Raw genomic sequence first — 22,537 nt, forward strand, 5'->3', positions numbered from 1 at the left:
GGCTGGGGAAGAGAACCAGAAGATGTTTTTGGAATTGCTGTTTGTGTGTTTTTTTTCCCCCCACATTTTCTATAAAGTTCAGAAGTAGGGAAGAACAGTGTATGAAGCAAATTTTCAATGATGTATGTGGAAAGATGACTGCATAATAGACACAGAGGGGGAAATTGACCGTGAAATATACATAGGATTTTTAAAAAAGGAGAATCCCGGCAAAATCCTGTTAACCAACATTTCTTGAGTGCTAACTGTAACCCCGCACTGTTTTAAGCACTACACATGTGGCGATTCAACTTGGTTTACCATAATAGTACCAGACAAACACTATTATCTCTATTTTACTGATAAGAAAGAGTAGGTGCAGGGAAGTTACATAACTTGCTCTGCCCAAGGTTACACCGCTCTGAAGGGGATCTGAACCCCAGAATGTCTGGTTCTGGAATCTCCGCACTCCAGCACAACACCATGCTGACCCTGCATCGGAAATGCAATTACCATGTTGTTTGGAGAAGAAACAGAAGAATGGGAGAAATATTTTCCTATTTTTTAAACTACTGAGAACAGTAGTAAGTTTAATGGGAAAAGCTCAAGTAGAGAAAGCTCAATTCTAGTCTAACCTTATCCCAGAAGTGGGAGGGGAACTGACATCACAAATCTCCCATAAGTCTTTGCAGAGTTTCCATTTGGAATGTGACGTAAGTAGGATACCCTAGGGCTGAGGAGATAGAGATAAATGGGGTAGAATTTTTTTTGAAGATTTATTTATTTATTTTAGAGAGAGAGTGTGTGTGGAGGGGGGGCAGATAGGCAGAGGGAGAGGGAAAGAGAGAGAATCTTTTTTTTTTTTTTTTAAGATTTTATTTATTTATTTGACACAGAGAGAGACAGCCAGCGAGAGAGAGAAGACAAGCAGGGGGAGTGGGAGAGAAAGAAGCAGGCTCACAGCAGAGGAGCCTGATGTGGGGCTCGATCCCACTGGGATCACGCCCTGAGCTGAAGGCAGAGGCTTAACGACTGAGCCACCCAGGTACCCCAAGAGAGAGAATCTTAGAATCTGTGCTGAGTGCGGAGCCCAACCCAGGGCTTGACCCCATGACCCTGAGCTCACTACCTGAGCCAAAATCAAGAGTCTGACACTTAACCGGCTGAGCCACCCAGGCACCCCTAGAGTGGAATTTAAAGGAAAAAAAGTACAAGAATGACCCAGTGAGAGATTGTGGAGGAAAGATTAAAAAAAAAACAAAAAACAAAAATGAAATAAGTAAAACTTGGAGAAGCATTAGTTAACGTAAAACTCAACAGGATTCCAGAAATATTTAGAGGAGAAATTAAGGCCTAAAAATGTCATGAAGGAGATAGCAAATAGGTAAAAAGGAAAGTCTAAGAGAAAAGCAAATTAAGGGAACTCGGATTTTTTGTCAATAACTTGCCAGGTCCATAATGAAAGCTACATTGTCCTGGAATCCTGAAGAGATTTCACAGGAAAGACACATTTTGTTCCCTGCCTTGTATAGGTTGACTTAAAGACAGGCTGAAAAAAATATGGTTTAAAAACTGCTTTATAAAATATATAATGTATATACATATGTTATATTTATAAGCTATAATCATAATAACGTGGAATGCCCCATAATCTTTATATTCATGTTCTCATTTAATCCTCACGATGAGTTGCAAGGTATCTATTACCATCTGCACTTTATAGATATGGAAATTGAGGCTCAGGGAGGTGATGTTGCCTGTCTTGGGTCACACAGCCTGTAGTGTACCCCCCCCCCCCCCCACCCCGAGTGTTCCCAAGCCTGGACTAAGGCCTCCCAGAACACCACACGGGCTTCTCTCGCACAGCATCCCTAGGACTTCGCCCAGAAGATGACGTCATAAAACAACTGGTTTTCGGCCAAATTCATTACGGTGCATTACCCTCAAGGAACGTACCAATAAGAACACATTATGCCAGAATGAGACATAGCCCAGCTTCTGAAATCTGGCTGGCATCCTCTAAGAGGTGGCCCTGTCTGCTCAGCTCTTGCAGAAGCTGAGCCTGTTAGGTAAACACCCGGATGTCGGCTCGGGTGTGGGAACAAATGATAGATAGATGAACATTCGAAAACAGAACGGATCTCCCGGAGCAGGCCCCAAGCCTCCTGTGTTTACAGGCCCCCAAATGAAATCACCTGGCTGTTTATAGGAGTCTTAGTGCTGATGAAAAGACAGCTACACTCCAAACTTTCCCCTGCCAAAGGAGAAAAGTTCCAGGTTCTTTAAAAAGTATGTAAAGCATCTGATCTGAACAGTGGCAACAGCATTTGGGACCAATTACCCAGATTAAGAGGCAACAATGCTCTGTTTACACTTTGTAGCCGAGAGCCCTTTGGCTCTGGCCCACAGGCTAGAGATCACAAATTACACAAATTTCAGCCTAACTTGACTTCTCTTTTGACCTAGGTGTCTGAGTGGAGAGAAGAGCAGATAGAAAAGCCTTGTTGCTGTTTGCCCTAAGCTTCAGCAGATGGGAAACCGAGTGTTGTCTTCCAGGTAAGGCATTCAGTCTTACATTCCTGCAGTGAAAGCAATGGATTCTTTTATCGCTCAGGGAAGGGTCTGCCTGTGTATGATACGTCCGGATACAGTGTTTCAGTCTGCTACCCCTCCAACACCATTTTTGCGAAAGAAGTTAAAAAATAAAGGCTCCTTGACATCTTTTGGTTAGTTAACCATAGCACTCCAGTTCAGCTCCATTTTCCAGAATACCGTGGATTAATCAGTAACATTTGGTAGATCGTGAAGTTATGCCGGGAGCATTGCGCTGCTGAGCATTGGTCAGAGGTAGATGGCGGCCAGTAAAGCCATTGTGGGCAAAAAAAAAAAAAAAAAAAAAAAAGAAAGAGAAAAAAAAAAAAAAAGGAGGCACCATTTGGTCCAAAATCAGAGGCTGGTAGGGATTTGAATCATTTGGGCTTGAGATTAAAGTTCCTCCCTTTACAAAGGAGGACCAGTCCCCACTTGGCGTAACCCTGATAATTCCAGAAGTTTCTTTGAAAGTTTTCCTCTTTCCTTTAACATAATCCTGATGTGAAGGGCTTGACCTTGCCGGGGGAAAGGAACCACAAAGGTCAAACAGCAAGGAGGAGAAACAGGAGGCACAGGCCTGCCAAACACAGCGGTGTGGAAAAGACAAGCCATTATTTTACCAGTAGGCATAATGCGCATGTGTTCAGAGATTTATAATCTGACCATTCTAACACCACATTTAGACCATCGCATTGGAAACATCCATAGGCAGGGACTGAGCTCTTTGTCAAGTTCTCTAGGTTGGATGGTCATTTAGGAGAAAACAGGATGGAGGTGGCGATTGTGGAGTATTATGGGAATCTTAATGTTCAAAGCATTTTTCTAACTCGAGAATCCAGTGTCCGCTTCATGGAGGCTGTCTTCTGAGACAACTTCTCTTTGGTGGCATTTCCAGTCCCCTCCCATGTCAACACATTTTTCTGATAAAAACTGACCAACAATCAACAGGGATTTTTCTGACCCTGGTTTATCTCAATAATTTATCATTTTCTGCAGTGTCAGAGCTTCCTGACATTTACAATTAACTCACAAATTAACTTAGAAATGATAGTAAGCTCTCAGCTAAATGATCTAGTGGCCACTGGGGACCAGACCAATTTTCTAGAATAAGGTTAGGACTAAGTGGCTCTGGAACAATGCTGAGGTTGGTTGTGTAGAAATAGTGATTAAGTGTGAGCAGGAATCTAGGGAGGAAAGGGGAGATTTTATCTGCCCCTGATTCCATTAGTTACTTGGTCCTCTGATATTTCTTCATCTGTAAAACAGGGGTAACTGGTTTTAAAAATGTGGCAGAATTCAAGGCTCCATAATGGAATCGAGAAGTCTTGAGTCTTTTCCTCTGAAGGAAGCTTGGCGAACACTGGTCCAACTTCTCACCGATGCCAGAGGTCTGGAGATAGGCAGACCGCCAGGCTGACGTGGATTCAGCAATTTGTAAGAGTTGTACATTTAAGGCAGGTAGCATGAAAATGTGAAGGTCTGGGTGAAGGCTGCCAGACGGGGTCAGCCACCTAAAGACGTGGGAGGGGCAGGGCTCACTCTCCCCAAGGCTACCACTGTTGGGAGCTTTTTTTTTTTTAAAGATTTTATTTATTTATTTTACAGAGAGCGAGACAGCCAGTGAGAGAGGGAACACGAGCAAGGGGAGTGGGAGAGGAAGAAGCAGGCTCGCAGCGGAGCAGGGAGCCCGACGTGGGGCTCGATCCCAGAACCCTAGGATCACTCCCTGAGCCGAAGGCAGACGCTTAACGACTGAGCCACCCAGGTGCCCCGGGAAGCTTTGTTTTTTAGAAATTTTTGTTCCTTCTATGGGAGCAAAAATCTCTCTCTGGAGCCTTTCTGTTGGGTTGGATTCTGTCCTCAGAAGCAGCACAACTCAACCTCATCCCTCTACCATGCGACAGATTTTCAAACACTGGAAGATAACTTTTGCCCTCCTCACCACCTCAAAGCCACCAGTTTTGTTTTATTGGCAAAATTCTCCAGTTCCACATACGACCGGGACTCAGAGGTTTTGTTTTCTTCGGTTGGCCTTGGTGTGCCAGATTCTCTTAAGAAACGTCCAGCAACAAATAAAATACTTTGAAGTCTCATGACCAGCACTGTCCACCACGTCATGTGACGGGCTTTCAACAGAGCCCTGAGTCAGGGAGGAGTCCGATCCGTGGAGTCAGATCTCAGCCATCTAGGGCTTGTACAGGGGATTTATTGCATTTAAGATCGTCTCATGTTTATCCCCATTAAATTGCATTTTGATTTGGCTTTTTGGTAGCTTATAGAGTCTGTCTTTCTCATCTTTGGTTCCTTTACAAATTGACTAGCAGGTTTTTTACAAAGTTGTGTGCTGTTGTTGTTGTCGTTTTGTTTTTTTAAGTAAGCTCTACGCCCAACGTGGGGCTCGAGCTCACCACCCCAAGATCAAGAGTCGTGTGCTCTACTGACTGAGCCAGGCAGGTGCCCCTCTTTTACAAAGTTTTGCCCAATCATTGATCTAAATATTGTAGAAGCCAAGGGTTTCTGGAGCTTCTAGGGTCTTTGCTGTCACTAGTCATTATGTTGAGAAGAGTTACAGGTTTATTTCTTCAATTAGCTCATAAGCAGTGATGAATAGTAGGGTCTCTGGAAGTAGATTTGCCTGGGTTTAAATTCTGGGTATCCTGATATACCAGGCGTGTGACGGTGCGCATGCTGATTTAATTTGTCTGTGCCTCAGTTTCCTCATTTGTAAATGGGGATAATAATTTAACTCTCACATATGGTTGTTTTGATGATTAAGTGAGTTAATAAACGTAAGGCACTTAGACTAGTGACAGGCACGTAGCATGTACTATTTATTGTATAAAGGAAATAAATCAAGACAAGGTCCCTAAGGATAGGGACCAGTATCTCATTTATAGCTGTATCTCCAGAGACTAGTACTGTGCCTGGAATATATTTGGGGCCAATATATTGGATAAATGGACAAATGAGTTTCCGTAGTGTTCTGGACACTGGTACAAACAGGCAATATAATCAATGCTAGGGTTTCTAATGCTAACAGATTTTCAATATTATTATAACAAATATCTTGACTATGGAAAGAGGTTGTGTATATTCAACCTCAGACCATCATTGTGGTGGTTATTTTGCTGCATGATTTTTCTGTGAACGATCATCAGTGTCACCTGTGTCTTTCTTGATGCTAATCTGTTGTCTCTGGTTAGCATGGAAGGCCGGGAGAGTCACACACGGAAGTCCAGTCTCAACTCAGAAAAAAAAAAAAGGAAAGATTCTGCTCAGTTTGCTTGCACCAAGCTGAGAGGGGACACTGTGTATTTTTAGCATGAAAAGAAGCTTAACCAAAGCATGCTAGCATTCCTGAGTCAGATCTTCACGTTGTTTAAACTTTTGCAGATTCCCCAGCGTTGGGCAGACTCATTCAAAACTACATGCTCAAAAAATTAAATGTCTTAAACATCATCCAGGGCAGGGAAGTTCCTGCATTTCCCTAGCTTCCCATTACCACCCAAACTTCAGTGCTGACATCAGGGTAGGTCTTGATTTAAGTGCATAGCAACATAACGCTCCCCTGGGTTCCGCTTCGGTATATTAAATCCGGTTCTCGTTGGACTGAAAATTTAAATCTTTCAGAGATCTTTTTTCCATGTAATTCCCTTTGAACTTCCGTCCATGCTAACTTTAAACACGTTCGGTATTTTCCTCCTCCTATATGAATACAGTCGAGCTCAAAGAAGGAAATTCACCAGTGTTTTCTCCTTTGTATGTGTTCAATAGGTACCCTTGAAGCAATTACCTACTGGGCGACGTGGGAGGAGCCACCCTGTGGGAGCAGGGGCCACCGGTAATATGATACGTGGTTGTTGTGTGTGTAAAGTGCTAATACTTTTGACAGCGACCATCCTGAAGGGGTGTAGCAAGTCATTTGAAATTTGTACACAGACTGCCCTATCCATTACGCATCACCCATATCATACCCATAATCTCCCAAGGCAGATATGCTATTACACTCAGCGGGCCAAGGTCTGCCTGTGCTTATATACACACAACTCCCACTGACTCTGTGCCACCGAGGCACTTCAATGGGAGTTGTCAGCGGCATAAATTTAGCCCGGGACCGTCACAGCCACAGCGGGCGCAGCTAAACAGAGAGACCTGGCTGTGTGTTAAAAAGGCTGAGGAAGAACAAAAAAGCTGCCAGTTTTCATAAGAAATCTTATCCCTAGAGCGTTAAGAACTGTAGCCTGACACTCGGCACGCTATCCTCGTCCCACAACCTGCCGATCCCAGGCTGGGACTTGGAAGAAGCTAAAACAGAGGGGCCGTTAAAAAAAAATGGTCTGCTACAGGGCATAACGATGGTTTGCATCCAGCCTTAGTATGTGAGGGAAGATTTCCCCACCGGTGATCCTCAGAACATTTATTTATCAAAATGTAAAGGAACATCTTGGAACCAAGGACCCTCTTTAAATATAGAATATTTAAAATACATAGAGCAAGGGTACAAAGATGCCCCGCTTTTGCGAGTTACTGGTTTATCCATTTGAGTCACATGGGGTCCTGGGTGTTCTGATAAGTAACATACGTAGCGTCGTGCTAACGTGAGAATTGCCCTGTTAGTCACTTCATGGTGCCATCTGCCATGTTACTTAATGTGATTCTCTGGGAGCTCTTTCTTGGTCTTTCACACATCCCCACATCATACCTTATAAGTGACCAGGTGTCACTGACCTCAAGCATGCAGTAAATTTCAGGATTTTAATTTCGACTCTGAGCCCCTGCCATTGCCAACAATGAGGTCTACTACTTCTAATCATGAAAAATGCTGAAGTCTGGTGAGCAGAGCCTCTGTTCAAGTCCTTGCTTCGTGTGTCTTGGGTATGCTGCTTGACATCTCTAAGCCCCAGTTTTCTCGTCTGTATACTGAGGTGAATAATACCTTGTTTGTGGTGATGCTGTGTGGACAGGACCAGATAAGATGTGTGAGGCACTCAGCACAACATAAAATCTGTTGAATGAATGGATACAGGTGTCATACTGTATGATACACAGAAGGCACTCAATAAAATCCCCCATCTCCTCCTCCTTCCTCTCTTCGTCCCCACCACAGTCTCATAAGCTGACGTTCATGCAAGCCTATGTATATTAAGGAAAATCCTGCCTTTAAAGAAAATAACTTAATTAAACAGTATTCCGTGAATGACAAATGACCACACAGTTAACAGAACACATTTAAAGCTATACTCATCCTTTGATTGTTGTTATAGAGCAGATAAGCATGATCTATTTAAAAGGAAAATGAAAAAATAGAAAATAAGGAACCAAATTAGACATTCAGTCAAGTCTGATTAATGGTTACTTCCAACAGAGATTTTAGCTGAGTATAGGACCCTTGCATCTCCGTTAATGTACAGTGGTTAGGGATGACCATTTTAAGAAGTCGAATGCATAATTCATTCACAGAGATTCTCTTTCTTAGTTTGGAAAGACCAAAAGTCGGGCACAATTCTGTTAATGCTGTAAAACTGGTATGTTTCATGATAATGAATTTAGAGACAGAAAACTGTCTTTGTCCTGAATAAATGTAGCTTTCCTGTCATTTCTTCATTTTTTTTTCATTTCTTCAATATGAGGACCCTAGTTGGGAGTAGAATTAATCATGTGTTAAAAAATTACATCACTCTAAAAGACTTCCACTCATTCTACAAAAGGTAGTCTAGGTCATTTTTAAAAACGAACGCGTTCTCAAACAGGAAAAAGTGCAATAGGTTAATTTGAAAAGTATGAATAATTCAACACGGAATCATGCATTTCTTTTTACATATTTTCCCATATAAAACTGTTGCTTTATCATTGTTAAGTAAACTCTCGTTGGTGCATGTCACTTCCTGAAAGCTCTGATAGGAGATGCAGTATTGTGGTTAGTAGAATAAAGTAACAACTGAAGTTTAATATGTTTGGAAAGAGCACGTGCTGGTGCACGCGCGCGCGTGCGTGTGTCTGTGTGTGTATGAACAAACTTTTTCCAGTTCACAAAGTTGAAGTTGCAGTTAGAAAAGGTTGACAGTGAGGGCACCCGGGTGGCTCTGTGGGGTAAGCGACTTGGTTTTGGCTCAGGTCATGATCTCATGCTTTGTGGGATCGAGCCCCAGGTCAGGTTCCTTGCTTGGTGGGGAGTCTGCTTGAAGTCTCTCCCTCTGCCCCTCCCCCCACTGGCTCTCTTTCTCTCAAAGTAAATAAATCAATCTTAAAAAATAAAGAGAATGTTGACAGTGAAAAATATTTGAACAGGATTTGTACAAAGTTTAGGGGATTTGCAGAGCTTTGTGCCTATGAATTTGGTAGTGAAGGTGACAGGGCAGCCTCTCCTACCTGTGTAATCAAATGAGCAAAAATACAAGATTTACTCGTATAAGTTTAGGTAGTAAATTAAGCTCTAAACGGAAAATAAAATTGATATGCACACACTCCAGATAGACATGGGGAACTCCTTAGATGTTCTTTGTCTTATCTGAGATAATAGAAAAATAGTAAAATTTACAGTTGCCTTGTACCTTCTAACTTCACTTCCTTCTCTGTGGGGCTGACCATATGGCCTCTCACGTCCGGCTCACGGTGCGTCGGTGAATCTTGTTTAAGAGACATTCTTTTTACGAAGCGAGGTGGTCCCCCGGCTTAGCCACAGTTTGCCTCAGTTCGAGGGATCCCTCCACTCAGCCCGGCGGAGGCGGATCATGGTATCATCACATCAGCCTGCACGGAATCGATTTAGGACACTACGCATTTCCTCAAAAATTAAATTCCCCGTGAAAACTTAACAGGACCAACAAGGACATCAGAAAAGCGTTTTGGGAAAAGTGCCAGAAGTTGAGCGAGAGGGAAGGCAGAATCCTTGGTATCAGGGAGAAGGGGAAGAGGGTCAGACGGAAAGAGAAGCGAAAGGAAAAGCAGGGCAGGAGGAGAGACACGAAGGAGAGAAGGGACCTAAATTAGAACAAGAGGCTATGTTTATTAATAACCTTGCTGACCCACAGGCCCCTGACACAAAATACATTAAGTATTGTTGGGACACTCTGCTCTGTCACTGCAAGGAGGACCAAATACAATAGTGTGGGAAGCTGCAAACTTTCTGAGAACAGATGAAAAAAAGAGCCACCACAACGGAAAAAAGCCAGACTAGGGCGAGGGCACAGACTCACCAGCTGGAGCCGTCCTGCAGCCCGGGTTCCCCTTTACTTTCCTGCAGCACCTTCTCTGGCTTCCACGCTTCCAGCAAACTAGAATGGAAAACACACAAGACAGGTTTTTTCTTTGCTTGCAAAAATAATACATGTCCATTGCAAAACGTTTGGAAATTATGGAAACACGTGAAGAAGTAAATAAAATCCGACTGTAGTCCGGAGGCCTTGGTGGCTCAGTCGGTTAAGTGTCTGCCTTCCGGTCGGGTCATGATCCAGGGACCCTGGGATCAAGCCCCGCATGGGGCTCCCTGCTCAGTGGGGAACCAGCTTCTCCCTCTCCCTCTCTGCTGCCCCTGCTTGTGTTCTCTTGCTCTCTCGCTCTCTCTGTGTCAAATAAATAAATAAAACCTTAAAAAAAATAGACTATAGTCCCACTACTTCTTCCTCTACATTTTTTTTTTTAGAGCGAGAGAGTGTGCACCCACGCACAAGGATATGGGGAGTGGCAGAGGGCGAGGGAGAGAGAATCTCAAGCAGACTGTATGCTGAGCTCAGAGCCAGAGGTGGGGCTCGATCCCACAACCCTGAGATCACAACAGGCCGAAATCAAAAGTCCTAGACTCCACCCACTGAGGCACACCGTGCCCCTCCTTTATGTTTTTACCGACATGTACGAAAAGTAAGATTGAGGCCCTGCTATCATCCACTTGTCTGTGATTTGGTTTTCCTTTTTTTAAGATTTTATTTATTTATTTGTCAGAGAGAGAGAGAGAGAGAGAGGTAGGCAGGCAGAGAAGCAAGCTCCCCTCTGAGCAAGGAGCCGGACACAGAGCTTGATCCCAGGACTCTAGGATCATGACGGGAGCCAAAGGCAGACGCTTAACCGACTGAGCCACCCAGGCGTCCCTGTGATTTAATTTTCCCATCTGACAAGTCATAGTAAGTATTTGCTTCTGTGTTGAAACGATTATAAAGCATGATTTTTATGTTGGCACCCTGCTTATTTGTAGGTATCATAATTCAGTTGACCTCTAGGTAGATATTCACATCGTTTATTAACTTTTGGCCTTTATAAAATCTTTGCGCGCATCTCCATTTCTTCTGGAAATTACTATAAGCAAAATTCCTGGGTCAAAAAGGCTTTTTTTTTTTTTTTTTTTTGGCTAAGATTTGCAGAGCTGCCCTCCAAAGTGTTTATGCCAATTTATATTCCCACCTGCAGTGAATAAGAATGCAGAATTCACAAAACCATCATTAAGTCTCCCCCAAAGATAAGAAACTTAGAATCCTATTATGATTTGTATTTCTTTGATTTTTTTTTGTGATGTTAACTTTCATGTTTCTTGGCTATTTGGCTTGTTTTGTGAGTGTGTAATTTGCCTGTTATTTGCACTTTTATTTATTTCAAAATTTACAAAATTGAGTTTCTGTTAAATTGTAAAACTTCTTTACATGTTAAGTTTATTAACTCACTATCACGCACTGCAAGCATTTCGTCCATTTTATCATTTGATTTTTAATTGTTAATAGATTTTTTAAAAGATTTTATTTATTAGAGAGAGAGAGAGTGCGAGTGGGGGGGAGACACAGAGGGATAGAATCTCAAGCAGACACGAGGTTCGATATCATGACCCTGAGATCGTGACCTGAACTGAAGTCAGGAGTTGGACGCTAAGGGACTGAGCCACCCAGACACCCCAATTGTTAATGGATTTTTTAATGTATATGTTTAAAATCCAAGCACATAAATATTTTCCTTTATTCTTTCTTCCTCTGCTTTTATGTTCAGAAAGACGTTGCGCATCCCAGCGTCAGATAAATATTAATCTACATTTTCTACTGCTTTTGTGGCTCTTTTTATTTTTTAAAAAAATGTTTAAATATCCTATTTGTTTGGAGTTTTTTTGATCTGTGTAGTAAGAATCTATATACAACAACCTCTTTTCCTTACTGATCTAAATCTTGTATGTTATTTATTGGGCCTGTTTCTGTATTTCTTTCTTTCTTTCTTTCTTTCTTTCTTTCTTTCTTTCTTTCTTTTTTTTTAAAGATTTTATTTATTTATTTGACAGAGATAGAGACAGCCAGCGAGAGAGGGAACACAAGCAGGGGGAGTGGGAGAGGAAGAAGCAGGCTTCCAGCAGAAGAGCCTGATGTGGGGCTCGATCCCAGGACCCCGGGATCACGCCCTGAGCCGAAGGCAGACGCTTAACGACTGAGCCACCCAGGTGCCCCTGTTTCTGTATTTTTCAATTTTATTTCATTATCTTCATGTCTTCACCGCTTCTTCTGCCAAAACCCTCCCTTTTTTATTTTTACAATTTAAGACTATGCTTTCATATCCAGTAATGCAAGTTTGTTGTCCTTACAATTAGTTTTCTGGGTTACGCTCCCCTCTTTGTTATTCCGTAAGAACTCATCCAGTTCAAAATGTGCGTGAGTACAATTTATACAGTAACGTGTGGGCACTTGAAGTCCTTAATACTGAGTTTCCTCGGCTACAAGTAAAACATGCCTCTCGTTTATCTTTTCCTGCGAATTTCTGCCAAGTTGTAGTTTCTTCATGTAATATCTCACTATAGTCTCAAGTTTATCGATTGTTGTTGTGAATACTGTTTCTCTATTAAATTTTATAACTGCTGAGGGAAGTTGCCTACTTACATATATTTTTTTTTTTACTTACATGTTTTTATTTGGCATTTGCCACTTTTCTACTTTTTGTTCACAGGGTTTGCCAGTTGACTCTTTTGAACCATATAGGTAAATGTTATCAGCTGCAGATAATGATAATTTTGTCCTCTTCCTTGAAATGACATAATTTCTTCTTCATTTTTTCCCTGTCCTATTGCAAAAGATTAGAACTTTCAAATTATTTTAAAGTATTCTTTATTGGACACGCCTCCAATATTTTGCTACTAAGTAAGATGGCCTGAATACATTGTATTTCTGAAGAACTCTAGCTTCTGGAAAGTGTTTTTGGCTTCAAATGGCCATCTCCCTCCCGAACCTTCTGTTCACCGGCCCCCTTGGATGTCTCTCAGCCCTCTCTTCCCAGAACTGAACAAGTCTTACCCTTTTCCCTTGTTTTTCTTTTAAAGGTTTTATTTATTTATTTATTTATTTATTTATTTATTTATTTATTTATTTATTATTTTAGAGAGAAAGAAAGATTGTGAGCAGGGGGTGGGGTGGGGGAGAGGCAGAGGGAGAGGGAGAGAATCTCAAGCAGAGTCCAATGTGGGTCTTGATCTCAAGACCCCGAGATCACGACCTGAGCTAAAATCAAGAGTCAGATACTGGGGCGCCTGGGTGGCTCAGCCAGTTAAGCATCTGCCTTCAGCTTGGGTCATGATCCCGGGGTCCTAAAATTGAGCCCACATAGGGCTCCCTGCTCGGTGGCAAGTCTATTTCTCTCTCTCCCTTCTGCTCCTGTGCTCTTTCTCTCTCTCTCTCTCAAATGAATAGATTAAAAAATCTTAAAAAAAAAAAGAGGGTTAACCAATGGAGCCACCCAGGCACCCCAAGTCTTACTCTTTCATATGTAAGAATGTTCTATTTCTATGCAGACAACCTCACTGCTTACCTACTGATGCTTCTTTTCTTAATACCCACATTTCTCAGTCCAACATATTCATCACAAATCAGAACCACTACTGTTTTAGTTAATGCATCATAGGAAACGACCAGGCTATTTTCTGCCAACTTAAAAGTTAGTGTCTTATGGAAGAATTTTTTTTTCCTTTAATGTTTACGTTTTAAGAAAATGCTGAACTATTTTCTCACATAGGAATTATTTCATTAGAATTTGCTGACTTTTTGCCAGCAAAAAGCAAAAATAACCTGGGATTTTGCAGATGCCATGTGAAGAGGGTTGGTTCCATGGGTTAGATGGGTTAGAACAATATGTAAAAGCAAGACTGAGAAAAAGAATGGCAGGAGTGGTTAGCAATGGCGGGGGTCACCTATGCGGAGGGAGAAGGGTGAGTGCCTTTGGCGAGGGGTCAGGTCTCACAGCCGTGGGAAGTGGAACGGTCTCTCTATCACTCTGAGACTCCATTTCTGCAACTCTACATTTGGGGTCATCACGTGTTTTGCAAGTATAATGTAAGAATGGGTGACGATGGGTCTAAAGCATCTGGTAGGACACTTGGCACCTATCAGGCACTTGCTAAGAAAAACGGCAGGCTTCTGGCGAGATTTGAAGGCAGGATGATGGACCATGTTATAGATAATAAAATGGAAAGAAAAGACCTTTCCCTGCTACACCGTTAACCTGAAGCATGTTCAAGAATTTCAGGATTTAGGGGCGCCTGGGTGGCTCAGTCAGTTAAGCATCTGCCTTTGGCTCGGGGCACGATCCCAGGGTCCTGGGATCGAGTCCTGCGTTGGGCTCCCTGCTCAGCAGGGAGTCTGCTTCTCTCTCCCTCTACCCCTCCCTTGTGCTCTCTCTCTTGCCAATAAATAAACAAAAATCTTAAACAAAAACTTCAGGATTTAGCCAGTAGGCAGTGCTATATGTGGGGTCGGTTCCAAAGGTCCCCAGCCTTTGCCCAAGGCAGTGGAAACCCTTAGTCCTTCTCTTTTCTATCTGGTTTGGCCCTTTCTGTGAATGCCAAGCATCACTGGACCCCGCTTTCCCTCTTACCCTGATGGAGCATGAGCTCTGAATGTTTAGATTTCAACCACCTCTGAGCAGGACCAGAAGGGCTCCTCATTTTGATAATATAGTAAAATAGTCATTGAGACCATGCGCCCGGCATTTAAGAACTCCTTGTCACCTCGCCTTAACTGTTCCAATTTGTTAGCCTGGAAAACGCCCTTATTAGTATCAAACTTAGGTCTTACCAAGGCAGGAGAAAGTTTTTCTTCTATTTCCTGAAGTGAAGCTTGCGATCTGGATTAAGTTTTTTTTTTTTTTTTTAACCTGGCGGGAGGTTTCTGTATTATTATTGTTTAAAGTCAATTATCTTTTACTTCGTGTTCTTTTTCTGTTGTTTATTTTATCTGTCCTTCTCTCCCAGAGGGGCAGAATTAAGGCCCCCATTTGGTTTTTATTAGTGTAATCAGTTAATAGCTCTTCTATAATGCTTTACTTATTGTGTTAATTTTCTGTAGTTATGTCCAGAGGCAGCTTCCTGGAAGACCACATTAAAAAAAAAAAAATCTAACATTTCTTCTTTAATGGGTCCACTTAGCATTTATAGTTTCAGCTAAGATTATGGAACACTGTTGATTTACAAGATTATTGAAAATATATATAAACTGCAGCTACTATTTTAAATATATCTGTGGTAACTCTAAAAATTCCACGAGTATGGTGAACGTACAAACACTACCCCCGGTGTTTCTGTTGACATGGCTTATCACACCAGTTCTTTGGATTTATCTGGAATGTATTAGAGGTATGGGTGTATGCTGTTCCCATACATGGTGCCAGTCACTGAAGTTCTATTGTGTCGGTAGCTAAACTCTGCTTCCCAGGGACCACTGTCCAATTGCTGGTGAGGTGTTTTCTGTTTTGTTTTGTTTTGGTTTTGTTTTGTTTTGTTTTGTTTTTAAATATTCTCCACATCCAGAGCAGAGCCCAATGCAGGGCTTGAACTCACAACGGTGAGATGAACCCCTGAGCTGAGATCAAGAGTTGGACGCTTAACCGACTAAGCCACCCAGGTGTCCTACTGGTGGGGATTTTAATGGGAACATGTCCTGCATGGACGCTGGTACTGAGAGAGTAGTCCTCAAATTAAAGGGGAACTTCGGAGCAGAGCACGGGGACAAACTAAGTTACTTGAAGGGTCACAAAAAAGAGATTAATGATCAATGTGATAGTTTGAGTCCCCTGGTCTGAAGCAAAGAGAACATGACTCAGTGGTTGGCATCAGTCGTTCTAGACCCGTATGGGACACTAATTAGCTCTAGACCTTCTTGAACTGGCTTTAGACCGACCTTGGACACGAACTAGCTCAACTAGCTCTCAGGGCCTTCAGGGCTTCAGTTCCCTCTTCCGTAAAATAAGAAGTTGGGATGAAGGTTCTAGAGTTCCTCCCAGCTTTCACTGTCTCTGCAGTGTTCCGTCAGTTTGGCTCTGTGCGCGCTCTCAGTGAGGAGGAATCTCCAGCACGTGACTGAATCAGGATTAGAATGCCTTCCAGTCCTTGTAAAGTCTTGAGAGATGAACAGGGCGCTTAGCACAAAATATGGGCCCATCAATGCTTTTATAATAAATCCATTTTTATGGCGATGCCTAAGTGACATTCTATTTTGGAGAACTGTTCTTGGTCCCGCACAACGGTTCTGAGCAGACGTGGGAAGAGCATCAGAGGGTAAGTCACAGAGCCCTGCTGTGGGAACCTGGGAGAGTCACTTTCTCTCCTTGGGTCTTTCTCCCTTCATTTGTCAAATGGGGGGGGGGGTGGAGAAGAATCACCAAGGTAACTTCTAACTAAGGAAGTCCGTAACCTTGTAAGAATTGGCTGCCGTGTAAAGCAAATGAGAAGGTTCGGATGTTCCCCCAACATCCGGTGCCTAGAGCAGTCGGAGTACGTTAGCTGCCACTGAGTGCTTGCTGGGAAGCAGGACATGGGCTTGCTATGGAGAGAGGCTGGGAAGGAGAGGACAGAAAGGAGATCTGCGTGCTAAGGGTTGGCTGGAAATTTTATGCAAAGAAGGAAATGAGGTTTCCTAGGATTGCCTCTTTCTGAGCTACAGAATATATCCAGTGCTGTGTTTAAAACAGTGCTATGTCTAGTTGTTAGCCCAGTGTACCACCTGTTTTGTCTGCCTCCGTACCCTGCCAGGGCTGGTGATGTTTGAGAACTTTCCTTCCAGGCGGTGTCATGAAAGCGGGCAGTGGAAGGCCACACGGCAAAGCCAAGACAGAGCGTATTTGAAAGGAAGAGGGAAGAAGCCCATATACATTTCAATGGAAGTATTTTTAAGGCATTTCAAGGAGGAGTCTGAGAAATCATTACAAAGTTTAAAAAGGAAGAATCTTGACTTTGGTCTGATTTTCTTCCGTAAAGCAATTAGGTCCATCATTTTTCAAGGGCTAAGCAGAACATTCTAATGGCTGGACCCAAACACTTTCATTTGTGTCTTGGGACTTCTAAATTCCGAAAGAAAAAAAGTTTAAAAATGTATTAAGGTGATTTTTGCAGAGGGATTAATGCATAAAGCATTTGCTGGTCAGCTCTCGTCAAGTCTACAGCAGCATGGTATAGCTGAAATTAAGAGCTAGATGTAAGTCATGCAAGAGTCCCACTAATAGCACCGAACTAAGAAATCTATAAAGTTGATTTGATGGAAGGAGAAAAACTGTGAAGGTATGATTGGAATTTTCCCTTCCCATTGCCCATGGGGATTAATGGGAATGTATCCTCTACGAATTTCTTCCTCACCAGCCTGGTCCATGGGATAGGCATCCAGGTAAGGAGAGGATATTTGGTATGTGTTTGTTTGATGTTAGATGTGAACGAGTTAAAGATTTAACGCTGAGCTTAATGGTTTCCTTTAGCCCGAGACTGGAGACTCTCATGGGCCATACCCGGAGGGAGTCTATGGTGCGCACCTTCCTACGACTTCCATATGCCCCAGTGGAAATAGAGCAGCAGTGGGGCTCTACATAACCCTAATGATATCAGGTAGGAGCCCATCAGGGAGTTGTTCAGGTCTGTCAGAGCATATTCAAATGCAATGCATTCACATCATCAGAGAGGGTACATCGGCCTGCCTGTCTATACGTTCCTTGCTGATATTAAATTTGTCCAGGGACTTTTCAAAATTACACGCCACCTACCTGTACTCCCTCCCTTAGTGAATAAACATGCCGAAGATGTGGAGAGCAAATCAGAATAATGCAATTGGTGGAAGTCCTATAATTGAAATCATTACTGCTTAAGACACCATCGCTTTAATCAGCCCGATCATAAATCAGGGCTTTTCACAAGTGAAGGTTTAAAATAAAGTGCTGTTTAAACCAACCGGGTCTCTTAAAAGGCAGGATGCGATTGGGAAGCTCCAGAAAATGGATCAAGAAGTGGTTTCTGAACAGATACACTAGTGCTAGCATTTTATATTCCACTTAATTTAAAAAAAAATTACCCAGTCCTTTCTTAGAAATTACATATTGGAGGCCTGTAATGGCCAAGCCTTTAACCCATTAAAAAAATTTACTCTCAGGAACAGTTAATATTTGACGTTTAATTGCTTCTTCTTATTGGAGAGGAAAATCTGTTTCTTTCCTTCCTTTCTTGATTGACTTTTCAAAAATCACCTTGTGAGCTATAAAGATGGAGAGGAGTAATTGATTTTCAAAAACTCAGGTGCACGCACATGTGTTCACATATGCGTGTGTGTGTGTGTGTGTACATTACATCCTCTGAGTACCAGGCACTGGGGCTTCCCGCGCAATCACTGTGCAAGGCAGGTCTTACTGTTTCCAGTTCACAAGAGAGGCGGGGAGGTGGACTGCTTACATAGGGTCACACAGGTAGTGAGTGATGGGAGGCCGAGTCTTCATTCCGCCAACCCTGTTGCCTGCCTGTAGGGGCGCTTCATACCCAGGTGTGCAGACACCCATGGAACCAGGACCCAAAGCCGGGCCAATGATCCCCATCATTGGAGTAACTAATCCTCTCAGCCTGTTTAACCAGCACCAGGTGCTGGAATTTAGCAAATAATGCCACGCCATCCACAAATGTCGAAAGAGCCCAACTCTGATTTGCACCTTTTATGTGAATACTGCATTGTAACCGAGCTAGGAGAAACAGTTGAACCAGCCTTATCAGTGATAGCAACTTGGGAGAGATTTCTGCTTGGAGAGTTTTATGTGGATTAAGGGCGGGGGGGGGGGGGGGTTGGATGTTCTCTTATTAGAAAAATGCCCACACAGACTTCAGATGAATTTCCAGGGCTCCTCAGGAGTCTTAAAGAGGGGGTCTACAAGACATTAGTGTGGAAGGGGCAAGGAAAAGTCTCTTTTCAGTTACCCTGAGTTAGAAAATCTCCATTTCAACATTGTCAATCCCTCACCTTTTATGTGAGGTAAATTCACTACCAAAGGCCAAAGTGTTTCCTTCCTTCCTTCCTTCCTTCCTTCCTTCCTTCCTTCCTTCCTTCCTTCCTTCCTTCCTTCCCTCTCTCCCTCCTTCCCTCCCTTTCCTTCCCTTCCCTTCCCTTCCCTTCCCTTCCCTTCCCTTCCCTTCCCTTCCCTTCCCTTCCTTTCTCTTCCTTCCTTCCTTTTCTTTCTTTTCTTTCTTTTCCTTCTTCCTTTTTTCCTCCCACAAAACCAGGTATTATTTAGGTCTCTGGCAAAGCCGCACAAACCAATGGCTCCTCCTCAGCTTATGCCTTTCAGAGCTCAGGTGCTATGCCTCATTGGGTTACACCTGCCATGTTTTGTGGGCAGATGTGGGCTGTGTCATTATACATCACTTCACCTCGCAAGAAAATATTTATGTATCAGCCTCACCAGGTCGCATTTCCTCTGGGATTGCTCCTGACTACGCTGTCTTCGTGCCAGTGCGGGCTGTTGCATGGCCGACCTTCACGGGACCGCAGGGCATCCGCAGCGAGGAGGAACCCGCTCCTTCCCCCCTGACTTCACTCAGCTGGAAAACTACGAGGTGTGTGGCTTGAGGACGAGACCTTTCTGAGAGGTGGAGTACAATACTTCTCGAAAGGGCTTGGAAGGGAACGGGCAGATGCGGAGGGCATGGAAATTTGCACCATTCACAGCATTTGTGTGTGTGTGTGTGTGTGTGCGCGCGCTAGATCTGGTAAGACAAAAGCTTATTGTACCAAGGTCTTTCTGTGATTTTTAATGTTTTTCCTTTTTATTCCTGATACGTGGCAATTTCCATTGTTCCTCAGGTAGTGGTAAAAGTGAGTCTTAGATAGCTGTGTGGTAGGGTATGTGGTCAAAACCCTTTCTGGAAACTCATTGGGCAGTGTGTGTGAAGACCATACAAATTTTTGTGACCCTTGATCAAATAATTTTACTCCTGGGAATCCATTCTCAGTACCAAAAAGAATGCTCAATGATGTTCTTTAAAGAATTAATTAATTTTTAAAGTTTTATGTATTTGAGCAATCTCTTACACCCAACAAGGGGCTCGAACTCATGACCCTGAGACCAGGAGTCACATGCTCCACCCACTGAGCCAGCCAGGCGCCCCTCAACGATGTTCTTTAAACTCTTGTTACAGGACTTAGAACCTTAATATCAACCTAACAATGTGGGAAATGGAACTATAAAATATTTCCTTGACCCAACATCTCCTAATCATCACGGATATGTGGGCGAACTATGCTCGGTCATAATAATAGATAACATTTATTGTGTACTGAATGTCTGATAGGCAATGTGTCAGATCCTTTGTAGTCACTGCCCCCTTTGGTGTGCTTGCTAGATTAAGCTAGATTTTATTTTTTTCTCCATTTTACAGATGAGGAAAGAGGAAGGTTAATTGGATTATCTGAGGTCAACCAGCCAGGGTGAGATTCGGGCCCCATCCTGGTTGACTACGGAGCTCACACTCTTAACTTATCATTCCTCATGATCTGCGGATAATTTTAAGTAAAAAACAAATATTAGCCACCAACCCCGACCCCCCCACATACACACTCACAAAGTAACCCCAAAACTCCAAACCAAAGACAACCCAGCATCAACAAACACAAATCTGACAAACTCTGCTCTTCTGGGAATCACATGGAAAAGTAAATAGCAAAGCTTAGCCCAAGAGGAAGAGCTTAAGTAGGAAAAGCTTATCTGCAACCGGCCATTAAAGGACAGGTATCTGAGGCAACAATGAAATGTTCAAGGTCTTTTCTCTGGATGGGAATTAGATACTCTAAGTATGATCTTATACTGAGAGAATCCAATGAATATTCTTCTGCCGACTTAAGGAAGTAAATCTTACCAGGGAGCAAATCTTGCTTTGAGGTGCAAAGGACTTTGCCCAGAGCGACTGGAGCCTTCTCTGGAGGACTAGGGCCTAGACCAGTGGTCCTTACCTTATTTTGTGTGAGAACATATTTGAAAATGTTAATGGCATCAGTGATGCCTGCCTCCGGGAAAAACACATGTATTTATATCCATGCCACATTTTGTTCTATGTCTATTGACTTTTGAACTCTTTTAGGCTCGTTACTGGTTTGAGGATGTGAATTAAAATTTCCCTCTGTGTTTTTGGCTTGCAGAACGTTCTTTGTCTCACCGCTTTGGGGAATGTTCTTTCGTTAGCGGTTCAGACACTGATGCAGTTTCTTGCGAGCCTTGTGTACACCTGCATAAGGTCTGTAAAGTGAGTGTAATGAATAACTGCGTCTCACTGTTTTCCTTAATGTGACAACATGTCATTGTGAACACTTGCATTTGGATGCGAGGCTAACAACTGCCTTTTGGATTTTCCACGTTAGGATGAAAAAAAAAAAAAAAAACCGAAAAACAAAACGCATGCCACACATCACCAAGAATCAATGGTTGGGCCTGGCAGTGTAATTGGGAAAAGCTTTGGAACGTGAGCGGATGGTATTAAGAGCGGCTCTCCTTCCCGCACCTGCAGAAATGCGCTTCCGTTAAACACACATGTACCAAGTGCACGTGTGTAAGGCACAGTGTCAGACAGATGTGAACAATGGGTGCATGAGGCCTTTGCCTGAGATTCTCCCAGGACTCCGCTGTGCTGAGCTTGGGAAACGCTCAGGCACTCTCCAGGCACGGTTGGCTGTGCCGCTAATAAGATTACAGCCGGGGCCTGATTTCATTCCATGAAATATTTTCATCATCAGGATGAAGAAAATTATTTTTCACCATTCCCGAAGTGGAAACATTTGCAGTATGAGTCCCAAAAGACTTCATGTGTCCTCTCTACCTGTTGCTCGGGATTCTGCGAGAAAGGAGTCAGAAATACCAGGGTAAGAGGTCATTGGTCCGTCTTCTCCAGGAACTTCCCCTGGGCAGTGGTCTCTCTCTGCCTCTTTTCCAGAAGACGGAGACGGCAAAAATCTGAGCCAGTGTGCATCTGGCCAATTATGCAATGCTCCGTCACAAGGGGAAATTCCTTCCTCACCCCAGCTGGTGAACAGTTATGCCCTGGAGCCCAGGACGGACATGCCTTGTAACTTTTTAACCTAGTTAGTGTAACTGCCAATATTATTCCTATTCATATAAATGTCTAATCCTTTCTTGAATCTTGCTAGACTATTTGCCTCAATGATATCCTGAGGCAGTGAATTCCACAGGTAGATTATACGCTGTTTTAAAAAGTATTTCCTTTTATTCATTTTAAATTTGTTACCTTTTAATGTCACAAGATGGCCCTTGTTCTTGCATTAAGGGGCCTGGCGTACAGGCATTACAAATTCAGCTTTAATTTTTCCAAGCACTCCGCCTTCGTCGTCTCGTGTTCCATTTTGGCCTATATCATCTTGATTCAATGACGTGATTGACGTACATGGTCTCATACTACTTTGGACACGTAGCGAGGCCCTGGGAGAAAGGTCTCCTTGACACTGAATGTTACTTATTGGACAAATGTTTATTCAGCACCTACTACACCAGGCGCCCCTCAGAGATGTTCTTTGTGGGAATTGTTGTAAATATTGGAGAGACAGCTTTGAATGAGACAGGGTCCTTGTTCTGAAGGACCTAATTTTCTAGAGAACACAAGCAGCAGTAAAGTGAATAAGGATGAACTCATGGCTTTGGGTGCTCATAAGTACTATGGGAAAACCGGACAAGAATGATTGGCAGAAGATGGCAGGGGCCATTTCAGATTGCATGG

The 22,537-nt window shown here is 43.0% G+C and overlaps 1 protein-coding gene across 13 annotated transcripts in view; it reads left to right on the forward strand.

Moving 5' to 3' along the window:
• LOC113263654 (uncharacterized) overlaps window positions 1-22,537 on the forward strand; it is a 177,987-nt gene that overhangs the window by 20,505 nt on the left and 134,945 nt on the right. For 12 of the 13 annotated variants that reach the window (XM_057303855.1, XM_057303848.1, XM_057303849.1 and 9 more), the window contains exons 1-3: window positions 11,985-17,174; window positions 17,263-17,389; window positions 19,213-19,372. In XM_057303855.1, coding sequence (XP_057159838.1) covers window positions 17,103-17,174; window positions 17,263-17,389; window positions 19,213-19,372 — 359 coding nt within the window. In that variant the 5' untranslated portion in view covers window positions 11,985-17,102. Of the gene's footprint in view, window positions 1-2,445; window positions 2,536-4,176; window positions 4,337-6,345; window positions 6,413-11,984; window positions 17,175-17,262; window positions 17,390-19,212; window positions 19,373-20,951; window positions 21,047-21,542; window positions 21,669-22,537 lie in introns of those variants that run through there. The other variant, XM_057303856.1, reaches the window with a different exon arrangement.

This window comes from Ursus arctos, unplaced genomic scaffold (assembly GCF_023065955.2).
Source record: "Ursus arctos isolate Adak ecotype North America unplaced genomic scaffold, UrsArc2.0 scaffold_28, whole genome shotgun sequence".
In the NCBI taxonomy this organism is placed as follows: domain Eukaryota; kingdom Metazoa; phylum Chordata; class Mammalia; order Carnivora; family Ursidae; genus Ursus; species Ursus arctos.